This window comes from Kogia breviceps, chromosome 11, assembly GCF_026419965.1.
Source record: "Kogia breviceps isolate mKogBre1 chromosome 11, mKogBre1 haplotype 1, whole genome shotgun sequence".
Lineage (NCBI taxonomy): Eukaryota > Metazoa > Chordata > Mammalia > Artiodactyla > Physeteridae > Kogia > Kogia breviceps.
The window spans coordinates 84,115,885-84,130,633 of NC_081320.1; the positions used below are offsets into that span (position 1 = coordinate 84,115,885).

General features: G+C 41.7%; 1 protein-coding gene across 30 annotated transcripts in view; it reads left to right on the forward strand.

Annotated features, from left to right (window-relative positions):
• DTNB (dystrobrevin beta) overlaps positions 1 to 14,749 on the forward strand; it is a 280,987-nt gene that overhangs the window by 197,863 nt on the left and 68,375 nt on the right. For 19 of the 30 annotated variants that reach the window (XR_010835611.1, XR_010835614.1, XR_010835612.1 and 16 more), the window contains exons 11-12: positions 8,238 to 8,327; positions 12,141 to 12,228. Coding sequence is in view for 23 of the 30 variants with exons in the window: in XM_067007966.1 (XP_066864067.1) it covers positions 8,238 to 8,327; positions 12,141 to 12,228 (178 nt within the window). In the remaining 7 variants the exon portion in view is untranslated. The remainder of the gene's footprint in view (positions 1 to 8,237; positions 8,328 to 12,140; positions 12,229 to 14,749) is intronic. The other 11 variants (XR_010835613.1, XR_010835616.1, XR_010835615.1 and 8 more) reach the window with 1 other exon arrangement.

Sequence of the window (14,749 nt, forward strand, 5' to 3'; positions counted from 1 at the left end):
TAGACCAAATGGCACTGGGTGAGAAATTTCAGATGAGAAATTATGGCAGCAGTGGAGGTGGTGAGAGTGGCTGGTTTGGGGATCTGTCTTGTTTATTTATGTGTTTGTTTATTTTTGACTGCGTTGGGTCTTTGTTGCTGCGGGCAGCCGTTCTCTAATTACGGCGAGCAGGGGCTACTACTCATTGCAGTACGTGGGCTTCTCATTGCGGTGGCTTCTCTGCAGAGCACAGGCTCTAGGTACACGGGCTTCAGTGCTTGTGGCACGCAGGCTCTAGAGCACAGACTTAGTAGTTGTGGCGCACGGGCTTAGTTGCTCCGCGGCATGTGGGATCCTCCCGGACCGGGGCACGAACCTGTGTCCCCTGCATCGGCACGCGGATTCTCAGCCCCTGGGGAGCTATTTTGAAAGTAGAGCCAGCAGGACTTGTTAAGAGATTAGATGTGGAGCATGAGGAAAAGAGAGAAATTAAGGCGACAACTCAGCTTTTGGCTTGATGACTGGGTAAATGGGGATGCTTTTTATTTAAACTGGCCAGTCTGGGGGAGTGGCAGGTGAAGAAGTAGGGTGAGGAGAATCAAGAGTTCTATTTTGAACAGTTGGGTTTGAGATGCCTGTTAGGCAAACAAGGGGAGATGTTGAACAGGCATCAAATCCTTGATTCTAGAGCTCCAGGGAGAGGTCAGGGCTGGAATATAAAGTTGTGCGGATTACAGCAATACCTTTTATGGAAGATTGTTCTGAGAACAAACAAAAGAAGACCTAGAAAAGTATCTGATGGGGGCTTCCCTGGTGGCGCAGTGGTTGAGAATCTGCCTGCTAATGCAGGGGACACGGGTCCGAGCCCTGGTCTGGGAGGATCCCACATGCCGCGGAGCAACAGGGCCCGTGAGCCACAACCGCTGAGCCTGCGCATCTGGCACCTGTGCTGCGCAACAAGAGAGGCCCGCGCACCGCGATGAAGAGTGGCCCCCGCTTGCCACAACTAGAGAAAGCCCTCGCACAGAAACGAAGACTCAACACAGCAAAAATTAATTAATTAATAAACTCCTACCCCCCCCCCAACATCTTCTTAAAAAAAAAAAAAGTGTCTGATGGGTCACAGGTGCTTTGTTGGTAATGACTACCAAGTTATCTTATTTAATCCTCCCAACACTCTCTAAAGTAAATTTCATGAGGCAGATTTTGTATTATTATTACTTTACAGATGAGAGGACTAAGACATAGAGAGGTTAATGTTCAAGCTCACACAGCTAATAAGTATCAGAGTTTGGATTAAACCCAAGACTGCCTGACTCCGAAGCCTGTGCTCTCAGTTGCTATGCTCTGCTGCCTCTTACTTAGTAAATAATTCCGCTACCAGGGATCACACTGCCTCTCGCATGCTTGTACTGCCTCTGACCTTGTCCCACCACTGCTTACCCTTCATTCCGACCTCCCCCACCTCAGATCCCTTGCCCTTGCTGCCTGTCCCCACAGGTGTGCTCTTAACCTTTGGCAAATGCGCCCTCTCTTGCTACCACTGGAGATTATCACCAAGGCTCCAAAGCCCCCATCATCTTGGAGAGCAGTTCTCATGCTGCAGTGCTCACCTGGAGCACTGGCAGTTCGTTTCAAATGCAGATTCCCAGGCCTCGTTCCCAGATAATTTGATTCAGTAAAAGCTTGAGAGCTCTGAAGGAAGAAGTCTAGGGAAACACACCTTTGGGACTTCCCCGGTGGCGCAGTGGTTGAGAATCCGCCTGCCAATTACAGGGAACACGGGTTTGAGCCCTGGTCCGGGAAGATCCCACATACCATGGAGCAGCTAAGCCCGTGCACCACAACTACTGAGCCTGCGCTCTAGAGCCCGTGAGCCACAACTGCTGAGCCCACGAGCCACAACTACTGAAGCCCGCGCACCTAGAGCCCGTGCTCTGCAACAAGAGAAGCCCGTGCACTGCAACGAAGAGTAGCCCCCACTCGCCGCAACTAGAGAAAGCCCATGCAGAGCAACGAAGACCCAACACAGCCAACAATAAAATAATAATAAATAAATTTATTAAAAAAAAAAAAAAGAAATGCTGCCTTTGACCCTACCAGTCCCATCAGGACCCTCTGGCGCCAACTGTGCTCATTTTTACCATTGGTTTAGAGTTGGGGGATGCCTTGTGAGGGAAAGAACGCTCTTTAGGGTACCCGGGGAGAAACGTATTCATTTCATTGTCACTACTCTTTTTAAGTCTGGCTCATTCTACTCATCCTTGCTTTTGCTGATCTCCCTAATTGGGTAAAATTCTACTATTATGTCCTCTCATAGGAGAACAGTGTCCTTCTCATTGTAACCCTCATTACATTTGCAATTTTACTTATTTTTTGTGATCATCTCTTTTCTACTTGACTGTTAGCATCAAGAGAGCAGCAACCACGTCTGGGTTTTGCTTGCTGTGGTGTCCTCATCTCCTGGCACAGTGCTGATGCCTAGTAGGTGCTCCAAACATTGACTCAAATGTCCAATTTCCATCAGAAGTGCTATTCAAACTGTTGTATACTCAGGCATGAAAATCACCTACTTTTATGGATTGAATTAATGTTTAACAGCTTAGAAATAGAACAATTATTTTTATTATTTTATTATTTTATGGAGTTCCAAACTATTGACTCTGCTTTAGAAAAACAGATTTCTAAAGCAAACTCTATTTGTAAGTTGGGGGTTGTATATGTGTTGCATGTACACATTGCAACACACTTTATGCGTATATGCATAATCAAAAACGGAAAGAGTTTAAATTCAAAAAGTAAATCTGGGAAAACAGGTACAGTTTTGAATGTGAGTAGAATGATATAACATCCATGCCCCAAACAAAATTGTCAGAAAAATTCATGGACATGTAAATTCCTTATTTACCATAGGCAGCTATTGTTAATGCTTGTCATTTTGTCTTCGATCCTTATCTATCTGGCAAACAACACTAGTTCTGAACAGCAGTCTTCGTATAACACTGAAATGGAGTTTAATGGACTGCTGCTTCCATAGTAAACGTTTCCAGTTTCTCTTCTGCCATTTCCTTTGGAACACACCCTGGTCAGATTGTCACTGCCCATTGCTCTGCCAAAACCACTGCTGTCAAGGAGACCAGTGACTTCCAGATGCTAAATCCAGTGGTGAATTCTCAGGACTTATCTGGCTGACCTATCAGTGGCATTTGATGTAGACGATCACTCCCTTCTACGTGAAACACTTTCTGCACTTGCCTCCAGGTACTGTGTTCTGGTTTTCCTCCTATTCCTTCTCGGCCTCCTTTGCTGGTTTTTCCATACCTCTTTGACCTGTAAATGTTAGCATACCAGAAGGGCCACTTCTCTTTTCTGTCTGTGTTCACTCACTGTAGGTGATCTCATCCATACTCATGGCTTTCAATAACATCTGCATACAGGTAACTCCCAAACTTATTTTTCTGGCCCAGACCTTTTCCCTGAGCTTTTCCCTTTTCCCTCACATATCTTCCTCCTAATCAGTATCTTCTTTGGATATTTAATACATATTTCATAATATGTATTATGAAATAATACATATAATTATGTATACATATAATTATGTATAATTATGTAATATAATTAGCATGTTTGAAACTGAGTTCTGTATCTTCTCTCACCAAATGTGCTTCTTCCATAGTCTTCCCCATCTCAGTGAATGGCAATCCCATTCTCCTAGTTGCTTGGTCAGAACCCTTGATTCTTCTCCCATCTAAACTGTCAAATTATTAGATCAAATGTATCCAAAATCACTGTCAAAATCTATCCAAGGGCTTCCCTGGTGGCGCAGGGGTTGAGAGTCCGCCTCCCGATGCAGGGGACACGGGTTCGTGCCCCGGTCCGGGAGGATCCCACGTGCCGCGGAGCGGCTGGGCCCGTGAGCCATGGCCGCTGTACCTGCGCGTCCGGAGCCTGTGCTCCGCGGCGGGAGAGGCCACAGCAGTGAGAGAGGCCCGCGTACCGAAAAAAAAAAAAAAAAAAAAATCCAAGATCTTGCTATTTATTATCACTTCTACTGCTCCTCCTATTCCTACTCTTGTCTTTCATCTGGAATGTCCAGTAGCCTTCAAATTGCCTGCTTCTTCCCTTGCTCTCTGGCACTTTATTGTTCCTAGAGCAAACGATCCTATTAAAATATATCATACCTCACTTCTACTCAAAACCTTCCAGTAACTTCTAATATCACAGTAAAAGCTAAAGTAATGGTGTGTAATGGTGTGCAGGGTTATATAGCCTACTTCTCAATCTACCTGCCATAAAGACGTAGTTTTGTTTCAATTTCTAGTTTGAAGTGGACTGATACTTTACAAAAGTATGATAAAAATAAGTTATTACAGAGAGAACTTCCACCCTGGTCATGGTGAACTAACTGGTATCAGAGTAGCTCTCCCACTATAAACTACTAGAAAACTGGTCTGAATATAAGAAACAACTGTCTTCAGGAATTAGTAAGTAGCATGGACTGATTCCTGAGGGAAGGGAAACAAATGAGAGAGCCCTATGATTGCCCAGGTTTTCTGCTAGAACACATTTGCCAAACTATAGTGCAGAATACAAGCAGAGCAAGGCAGTCCTGCTGAGAGTGAAGGTAGAGATTGGAGTTTGGGGAGGCTGGAATTTGCTGAGCAAAACACCAGAGAGGAGGAATTGTGCAGAGAAAGAGATCAATAAATCTGAAGACAGATCTCTTGAGTCTTTGGCTGAAAACTAAGCTGTATTTGCATAGAATGAGATTTCACAAGACCAGCAAAGAGCAACTACCTGGGAAAGAACATTTCCTGGAGTTTTGAAAGTGGAACAACTACCTGAGCTCACACAGTTGTTTGAGTTCCAACCAACCAGAGTAGATAGATATCATCGAACACTTGAGTCATTCAGTAAAGACCCCAGAAAGACCACATCTTAGGAGCAGGGTGAAACTGGCCCTAAATAAAGGTTACTCGAGATCTGCACTAATGAAGTTTAAACACAGGCCTCACAAGGATCAAGCTGTTCACAAGGAAATTAACTTACTGCTAGATTCTTTAGAGGAAGACAACAAAACCCAGACATTCAGCAACATAATACTCAGGATTTGCACCATCCAGTGAAAAATTAGAAGACATAGGAAGAAGCAGGAAAGTATGACTGTAACCAGGAGAGAATTAGTCAATATAAACAGAGCCAGAAATAACAGACGTGATACAACTAGCAGACATGGACTTTAAAGCAGCCACGATAAGTATCAAAAATATAAAAGAAAATATCAACATAATGTGGAGAAAATGTGAGAAATAAAAAAGAACCAAGTTTAAATGTTTTTGGAACTTTCTGCACATATAGTCTACTTCCATCAAAACTTTTAAAACAAAAGAAGAGAACTAACAGATTTGAAAAGGATTATACTTGAAATGAAAAATTCAATGGATAGACTTAACAGTAGATTAGAAATTGCAGAATAAAAGTTCACTGAACTTAAAGACATAGCAATACAAACGATCCAAAATGAAGCACAGGGAGAAAAATGGCTGAAAAACGAACAGAGCCTCAGTGACCTTTGGGACAATGTCAAACAGTCTAACAGAGGGAGAAGAGAAGAATTATTCAAGGAAATAATGTTTTCCAAATTTCCAGATAAATTTTTACATATTTGATGAAAACTATAAACCCACAGATACAAGATGCTCAACAAACTATAAGTAAGCAGGATAAACAGAGAAAAACATACCAAGACACATCACAATCAAATCGCAAAAAAAATCACAGTGATAAAGAGAAAATACTAAAAGCCACTAGAGAAAAAAAGACATGTTACAGGACTTCCCTGGTGGTGCAGTGGTTAAGAATCTGCCTGCTAAGGCAGGGGACATGGGTTCGAGCCCTGGTCAGGGAAGATCCCACATGCCACAGAGCAGCTAAGCCCACGCGCCACAACTACTGAGCCTGCAGGCCACAACTACTGAAGCCCACATGCCTAGAGCCAGTGCTCCACAACAAGTGCAGCAAGAGGAGCCACTGCAATGAGAAGCCCATGCACTGCAACAGAGTAGCCTCAGCTCGCCACAACTAGACAAAGCACGCGCATAGCAACGAAGACCCGACGCAGCCAAATATAAATTAATTAATTAATTTTTTTGAAAAAAGACATGTTACATACAGGGGAACAAGGATAAAATTTTCCAATGAGTTCTCTATAAAAATAATGCAAGCTAGAAAATGGAATGGCATCTGAAAGTGGTGAGAGAACTTAGTTTTATTCTCTCTAAAATATAAAAATTTCCTAACTTTATCCACTGAAAAGACCTAGAAGCAGTGATAACCCAAGAACATTAAGCACTCTAGTACCCTAACTGTGGCCTCTGAGTGCTCTTTCTCAGTAAAGGGAACCTGGGATCCTTGGAAGAATGGTTGATTCCAAGTGTGGAGAATCATATACAAGATGAGATTGGGGCATCTTATTGTACAAACAAGAAAGCTAATAAGCTTTAATGGATATGTCAGAAGAACACCAGAGCCTGCTTCCAGGGGTTCCCACTGGCCACAGTTAGGACAGTTTGAACACCAAAAAGATGATTGCAATGGATTGAAGCACATCAGATACATAAAAATCGATGAGTTCATAATTATACAAAACAAACAAAAAAAACTCCTAAGGCACTAACTTGTTTTTCTGTTGTTGTTGTTAAATAATAAGAAATATCAACCATTTGGTTTACCTTTCCTGAATGAGGAGTATTTCACAATAAACAATAGAAGAAATTAATAAATGCGCAAAAGATGATAAAATCGGAAAGTCAACATTTTGCAACCCCTCATGAAATAATGTATTTAGGCAAGGACCATTAGTAAATGCTAAAATTATTAGGTGAAAAGTTGATGGAGGATTTTGTAATGGAGAGATGTAACCAATAACATCTGAATCCACTGATCAGTATTTACAGACCATTCCATTATGTGCCTCCTGGTTGATTTATAAGCACATCATATTACATATGATGGATTCTAGCCCCTTCTCAATAACAAAACAAAAGCTTTAGTCAACATCTAGATCTGACTGCACAGGGACTAGAGTAACGAATTAAATGACACCTCCAAAATGTAGGATATGCTACAAGGTAACCTATTTCATTCACAAGTAGATGACATGGAAGAAACAGGGAAAAGGAAGAACTGTTATAGATTAAAAACAGAAACATATAATCAAACACAAACATAAAAGAAATATATCAACCAAACGCAAAGTGTGAACCTTGTTTGGATCTTGACTTTAACTGTAAAAGGGTATTTTTTTTAAGATTTGCAGGAATTTGCAGATGGACTAAGATATTAAATAATTTTTGTGATTTTTTTTTTTTTAGGTGTGATAATGGTGTTCAGGTTGTATAAATTCTTTCTGTATCTGATAGGTATACAGGCTCAAGTATTCCCAGGTGAAATAATAAATTGTCTGGGATTACTCTAGCCACCCCCTCCTGCACAAAAAGTTAGGAAAAGGAAGAATAAATTAAACAAGTTGACAACGTTCATTTTTGTTGAACTTTGGTGATGGGTACATGAAGGGTAGTCATTAGATTACTTTCTATTTTTTGCACATATTTTATTACTTCTGTAGTAGAAAGTTAAAAAAAAGATCATGTGCTTAAGGACCTTCCATATATCTATAAGGGAGAGCCTCACTCAGATTATATGCAACATTGTCTTACAATTAAATACGATCCTAACAAGTTTGGTTTAAGTACCAGTTTTATGGGAGAAAATAGAATGGTGCTAAAGGCAGTGTCCTTATAGAAATAAAAAGGTTTAACTGGTATTATGAGGTAACACTGAAAACTCTTACATGTGGACAAAAGCTATAGAAGCATTAAGGGGCTACTTAGTGATTAAATGGAGCCACTCTCCCTCAGTTTTCCTGCCAGAGGGCATTTCCTAAAAGGTGCATCCATCACAGAGCCTAGAACTGGTAGGCAAGGCTCTTTGGTGGCTCCTCCCTGGTTTCTCCTTCTCAAGAGCTGTAGTGTCAGTCCGCCAAAGCTGTTTTCTAGGGGATTGCTTTTGTTTAAAGGATTTGTGTGATGTATTCCCTATGGTCTAACACCATATTCCTTTAGCATTGTGGTTTTTTATTGTTTTCCTTATCATGATTTTCTTTTCTATTTTTCTTTGACGTTTGCCCGTTTTAATCCATGTTCATTTCTTGCTTGTGTTTGTGTCATGCTTGCTGTCTTTGCCTCCGTTGTTCCTAGGTTACAGTATAGCCAGGATATACCCAGTCACTTGGCTGATGAGCATGCGCTGATAGCCTCCTTTGTGGCCCGTCTGCAGCACTGTGCACGGTCAGTGGTAGAGCAGCAGCAGGCGGGTGGCCAAGGGCTGATCAAAGGGAGGGAGAGCTCTGTAACCTGGGGTTGCCAGCTGGAAGAAGCTCTGCATGTGGGGTTTTTCTTGAGAAGCTACCAGCTATGTTTGGCGGAGTTTGAATAATTGCTAAAGCCTTGGCTTCTAAAAGAGAAGGAGCCTTGCCAGACCTAGGCACTTACCTAAAGATATCGTCAGAAATTCTTCTTTCAAGTGGAGTTCCCTTCCTTCCGATTACACTTGAAGAGTGTATAAGCCTCAGAGAAATGTGCGGTCCCGAAGATGTGTATTCACAGAGGTATTTGATGCAACCTCTTACTGTTCATTCTTGCCTAAATAATGAAATCTTTCTGTCGACATTCAAAGTTTAGGATTGGTCAACACACTTTGTCTTATCTGGGGGCTTTGACACCATCACCTTGTTACATCTTTACCTGTTGCATCTTCATCTGTTCCCCAAAACCTGTCATTGTTGATTATTTAAACCAGTGATTTTCAACAGTGGTATTGGGTTATTATCATCTGAGAGACTTTTACCAAACTATATACCTCTGTGTATTATAATAATTATATGTATTATAATAGACCCACATACTTCTTTCCCTGGAAACTACTGTTAATATGGGAATATGACTGATTCCTCAGTGGATTATGGTGGAAAAACATGATAACCACTATAACCACTAACTATAGCAAAGTTAACCCTTTAAAAGAGTTAATACCAAACAAAGTGCCATTGCATTCAGGCAGACCCAAAGCCACCTGCCCAGTCCATGCCCACACCTGCCACCATTCTAAGGAGAATGGCAGGTAAGGTTTACATAATCCCCTTTATATAGCAGCAGAGTCTCTGTGCTAAACAACCTGAGATTCTTATTCTTAGAGAGAAAACTATAATTTTTATAAACTTAAACACATGAGAGAGGCTGGAGCCTTAAATTTTGATCTTAGTTTTGCCCTTAACATGCCATGGCTTCATGGGAAGCTCTTATTCGCCATGATAACAGAAAAATAAATTAATAATCAACTTTAAAGTATATATCCTTGGGGCTTCCCTGGTGGCGCAGTGGATAAGAATCCACCTGCCAGTGCAGGGGACACAGGTTTGAGCCCTGGTCCGGGAAGATCCCACATGCCATGGAGCAACTAAGCCTGTGCGCCACAACCACTGAGCCTGTGCTGTAGAGCCCGCGAGCCACAACTACTGCAGCCCTTGCGCCTAGAGCCTGTGCTCTGCAACAAGAGAAGCCACCCCAGCGAGAAGCCCGCACACCGCAACGAAGAGTAGCCCCCGCTCGCTGCAACTAGAGAAACCCTGCGTGCAGCAACAAGACCCAACACAGCCAAAAATAAATAAATTAATTAAATTAATTTTAAAGTAATAATAAAATAAAATACGTATCCTTGAAAAGGACTGTTTTAAGGTTATACTTCATAGCATTTCGCATAGTTTTCCCAGTATGACCAAGTGGCGTTATTACTTTTAGGCATTTACCTATCTCTAAAGCCTTAGACTGTTGGCTTCTCCTACCTCCCAACTATGTTTAATAGGCTTATTCTGTAGGCGGGATGCCTGATAATTGTGCATTGTATCACAGAGTGTCTCCTCATCCAGCAGATGATTTCTGAGCACTCTATCCCAGCCACTTGGTCTCTAGGAAGAGAGTTTTCTTAACCCTGGCAGGACAGCTTATTTATTATCAGTAAGGGCAATTGTCCAAGTTATTAAAAATTTCCATGGTGAATATAGCAGCAGAATGTTAGACAGACACTACTACCTGATAGCCCAGGAAGATTTATGCTAAGTTTAACTGAGATCCTCAAGTCTTATGGCTTAGGGATTAGGCTCCCTGAGCAAGAATTGGTGGCCAAGAGCCTTGGAAAAACATGAGGATTGGGTGAGTACTGTATCTCTTCTTGATTTATAGGCTAAGGAACTGAGCTTCATACTTCCTCGAAGAAGTCAGAAATTTCCTGGCTAACTAATTCTGAGAATGAAAATCAGCTCAAGCTAAAGAATAAGGAACCTTTCTAATGTCCCTCATAGTTTTCATTGACCTTAAAAGCTCTCATCAACATAAAGTTCTAGTTTCTGGCTTGAAAGCATAGCCAGTTAAAGCAATCATGTCACCCACACTCAGGTATGAATGACAGATAACATTGACCTTCCTAGGGAGATGGAATGTGATGGAGAAGGAGGAGCTCTTTTGCACAGAGAAACCTATTGTGTCCCTTGCCAAAAAACAGAGATCAGCCACTTTAAGTCCCACTTCTTAAGCTGCAGTTCCCTCCATAATAGTATCCACTTGTGTTGTTAATGTTCATTTTGTTGTTATTTACGAGATGAAGGTAGTCCTTTTATTTCAGACAAACATCTTTAAGGCACAAGTATTATAGTTCAGCCCTGACCTTGGGGTCTTGACCCTGAAGTAGTAAAGTCAACTGATGGTAGCATGTTCTTATTACAAGATCATCTTTTGAGAAAATGGTTATATATGCTAGAGACTGACGTTTGCACACCTAAATTTATATAGTGTTGAGAAGTGTCATTGCCAGAAGGCAGTGACAGTGGCAGCACATTTTTTAAAACTCCACCCTAGAGGAAAGACCAAGTTAAGCTCAAAGAGTTAGCCACAGAGATAGAAATATAGGATGGTTAAAAAAAAAAAATCTAGGAAAAATACAGTTGATTTCATACATGAAAAGTCCAGACAGGTTTCTATTGATTTAACTCCATCCTTCCAAGACTCCCCTCAGTAATTATAACAAGATTTGATGAATATTGAACTCATGTCTTTAATTTTTTTCGTATTTCATATTTTGCCATACTGTTAAATTCCAGTCAGGGGTTTGTGGAACTCCAAGAACCTAGAGCCAAAGTAGAAGCAAGCCACAACAGCCATCTCTCATCACTTAGTCATCATTATTATTGTTGTCTTAAAACATCTGTCAGACTTAAACAAAGAATTACATAGCCACAGTCCCGATTAATCTGGGAGAGCCCTGATATGAATAAATAGCAGTTGACATCACATGCTAAATTAGAGATGTCAATCATAATCAGCAAGAAGTTCCATGTGAGCAGCACATATACACAGAACTAGCCTCCTGCTCAAGAACCCTTCTTTTATTCAGGTGCCACACTTCCTGATGTCCCACCTCACTGGATCTCTAAATTTTTAGAATGCTGGAACTCTTGTTAAGAGTAATGAACTAAATTAATTCACTCTAAAATGGGGCTCCAGTTGTAGAACAAGCATGGTAAAAGAAGAGAAAGAGGCATTGAAGGGGAACGTTTTGACGGCATCTTCCCCAACTTTACCATATTGTAAGCCTGCCCTAGCTTAGGCTCCTCAGTTTTGCTCAGCCAGTGTTAAGGGTACTTTTCCTCAGCCCTCTGTTTTTCATGATGCTTTAGTTTTCTTTCAGGCTTTTTGAATTCAAGACCTATATCTAAAAGTCATGAGGTTTTCTTAAAACAGTTGATGGGGAACCACTCCCTCAGGCTTTATAGATGCCCTGTCTTTTCTCAGCCCTTGCATTCAAAAAGAAGCGTCCCCTCTGAAGGTGTGAGAGCAACAGGGATATACTGCTGAAGAGAAATGTTATGCGTGGCCTGGTCATTTCTCTAAATCCTCTTTGTCTCAGACCATTAGTAACTATGATTCAGGTCTCCATTTCTTTTGTTACCATTCTTTTTCACAAGTGTTTCTCCCATCTGTTCTTTCTGAGAGAGAAGCAAGAGTAGGGGATGTTTAATAGATACCTGTCGAATTTTTATCTCCTGGCAGTGTCCTGGAGAGTCCTAGCCGACTGGACGAGGAACACCGGCTTATAGCTCGCTACGCTGCCCGGCTGGCTGCAGAGGCAGGAAACATGGTGAGTAAATAGAGGATTCCAGTAGAGTAGCAGAAATTTGCTTTACTTTATTTATTTATTTATTTTAATAGACTTATTTATTTTAATTAATTTATTTATTTATTGGCTGCATTGGGTCTTCATTGCTGCATGCAGGCTTTCTCTAGTTGTGGCAAGCAGGGGCTACTCTTCATTGTGGTGCACGGGCTTCTCATTGCGATAGCTTCTCTTGTTGTGGAGCACAGGCTCTAGGCACGCAGGCTTCAGTAGTTATGGCATGCAGGCTCAGTAGTCGTGGTGCACGGGCTTAGTTGCTCCACAGCATGTGGGATCTTTGTGGACCAGAGCTCAAACCCGTGTTCCCTGCGCTGGCAGGTGGATTCTTAACCACTGCACCACCAGGGAAGCTTGCATTACTTTAATATAAAGGTGGAATGGGAATGGTAAACATGAAACTCAGGAGAGTAGATATCTCAGAGACGAGGCGGGGAATTGGTTTTGGGAAGGAATTGCAGTGGCCTTTAATTTTATCTACAGTATCCTCTTTTAAAAGTGAATCAATAAAAGAAAATCAAAGAACCAGAATTTGGTTCTTTAAAATGATTGATAAGATTAATAAGTGTCTAGAAATTCTGATCAAGAAGAAAGGAAAGAGGATGTGGAAAAAAGGGAACCCTTGTACACTGTTGGTGGGAAAGTAAATTGGTCCAGCCACTATAGGAAACAGTATGGAGGTTCGAAAAACTAAAAATAGAACAACCATGCGATCTAGCAATTCCACTCCTGGGTGTATATCTGGAAAAAACGAAAACACTAATTCGGAAAGATACATGCACCCCAGTATTCATAGCAGCACTATTTACAATAAGCAAGCCATGGAAGCAACCTGGGTACCCATCAACAGATGATAGGATTAAGAAGACGTAAGAGGGGCTTCCCTGGTGGTGCAGTGGTTGAGAGTCTGCCTGCCGATTCAGGGGACACAGGTTCGTGCCCCAGTCTGGAAAGATCCCACGTGCCGCAGAGCAGCAAGGCCCTTGAGCCATGGCTGCTGAGCCTGCGCATCCGGAGCCTGTGCTCCGCAACGGGAGAGGCCACAACAGTGAGAGGCCCGCATACCGCCAAAAAAAAAGAAGATGTGAGAGATGTGCGCGCACGCATACAAACACACACACACACACACACACACACACACACACACACACACACACTGGAATATTACTCAGCCATACAAAAGAATGAAATATTGCCATTTGCAGGACTTCCCTGGTAGCACAGTGGTTAAGAATCCGCCAGCCAGTGCAGGGGACACAGGTTCGAACCATGGTCCAGGATGATTCCACATGCCGTGGAGCAACTAAGCCCATGCATCACAACTGCTGAGCCCATGTGCCACAACTACTGAAGCCTGGGCACCTAGAGCCTGTGCTCTGCAACAAGAGAAGCCGCCGCAATGAGAAGCCTGCACACCACAACGAAGAGTAGCCCCTGCTCGCCACAACTAGAGAAAGGAAAGCCCACGCACAGCAACAAAGACCCCATGCAGCCATAAATAAATAAGTAAATAAATAGATAAATAAATAAAAATATATTGCCATTTGCAGCAACATGGATGGACCTAGAGAATATTATACTTAGTGAAATAAGTCAGACAAAGACAAGTTCTATACAATATCACTTATATGTGGAGTCTAAAAATAATACAAATCAATGTGTATACAAAAACAGAAACAGTCTCACAGACATAGAAAACAAACTTCTGGTTACCAAAGGGGAGAAGGAGGCAGGGAGGGACAAATTAGGGATATGGGATTAACAGATAAAACTACTATACATAAAATAGATAAGCAACAAAGATTTACTATATAGAACAAGGAATTATACCTATTATCTCATAATAACCTATAATGGAATATAATCTGCAAAAACCCTGAATCACTATACTGTATACCTAAAACTAACACAATATTATAAATCAACTATATTTCAGTTAAAAAAAAAAGAAGAAAAAAATGCAAATTACCAATATCAGGAATGAAATAAGGGACATACTACAGATCCTATAAATATTATAAGGATGATAAGAATATTATGAACAACTTTTTGCCAGTAGGTTTGACAACCTAGCTGACGAAGACAAATTTCTTGAAAGATACAATTTAACAAAGCTGACATAAGAATAAATAGAAAATCTAAATAGTCCTAAATCTGTTAAAGAAATTGAATTAATAATTAACTTCAAAAATTCTAAGCTCAGAGACTTGCCTTGTGGCACAGTGGTTCAGAATCCACCTGCCAATGAAGGGGACATGGATTCACGCCCTAGTCCGGGAAGAGCCCACATGCCGTGGAGCAACTAAGCCCGTGCGCCACAAGTACTGAGCCTGCACTCTAAAGCCTGCAAGCCACAAATACTGAGCCCGCATGCCACAATTATTGAAGCCTACACGCCTAGAGCCCGTGCTCTGCAACAAGAGAAGCCTCCATGATGAGAAGCCTGTGCACTGCAATGAAGAGTAGCCCCCGCTCGCCGCAAGTAGAG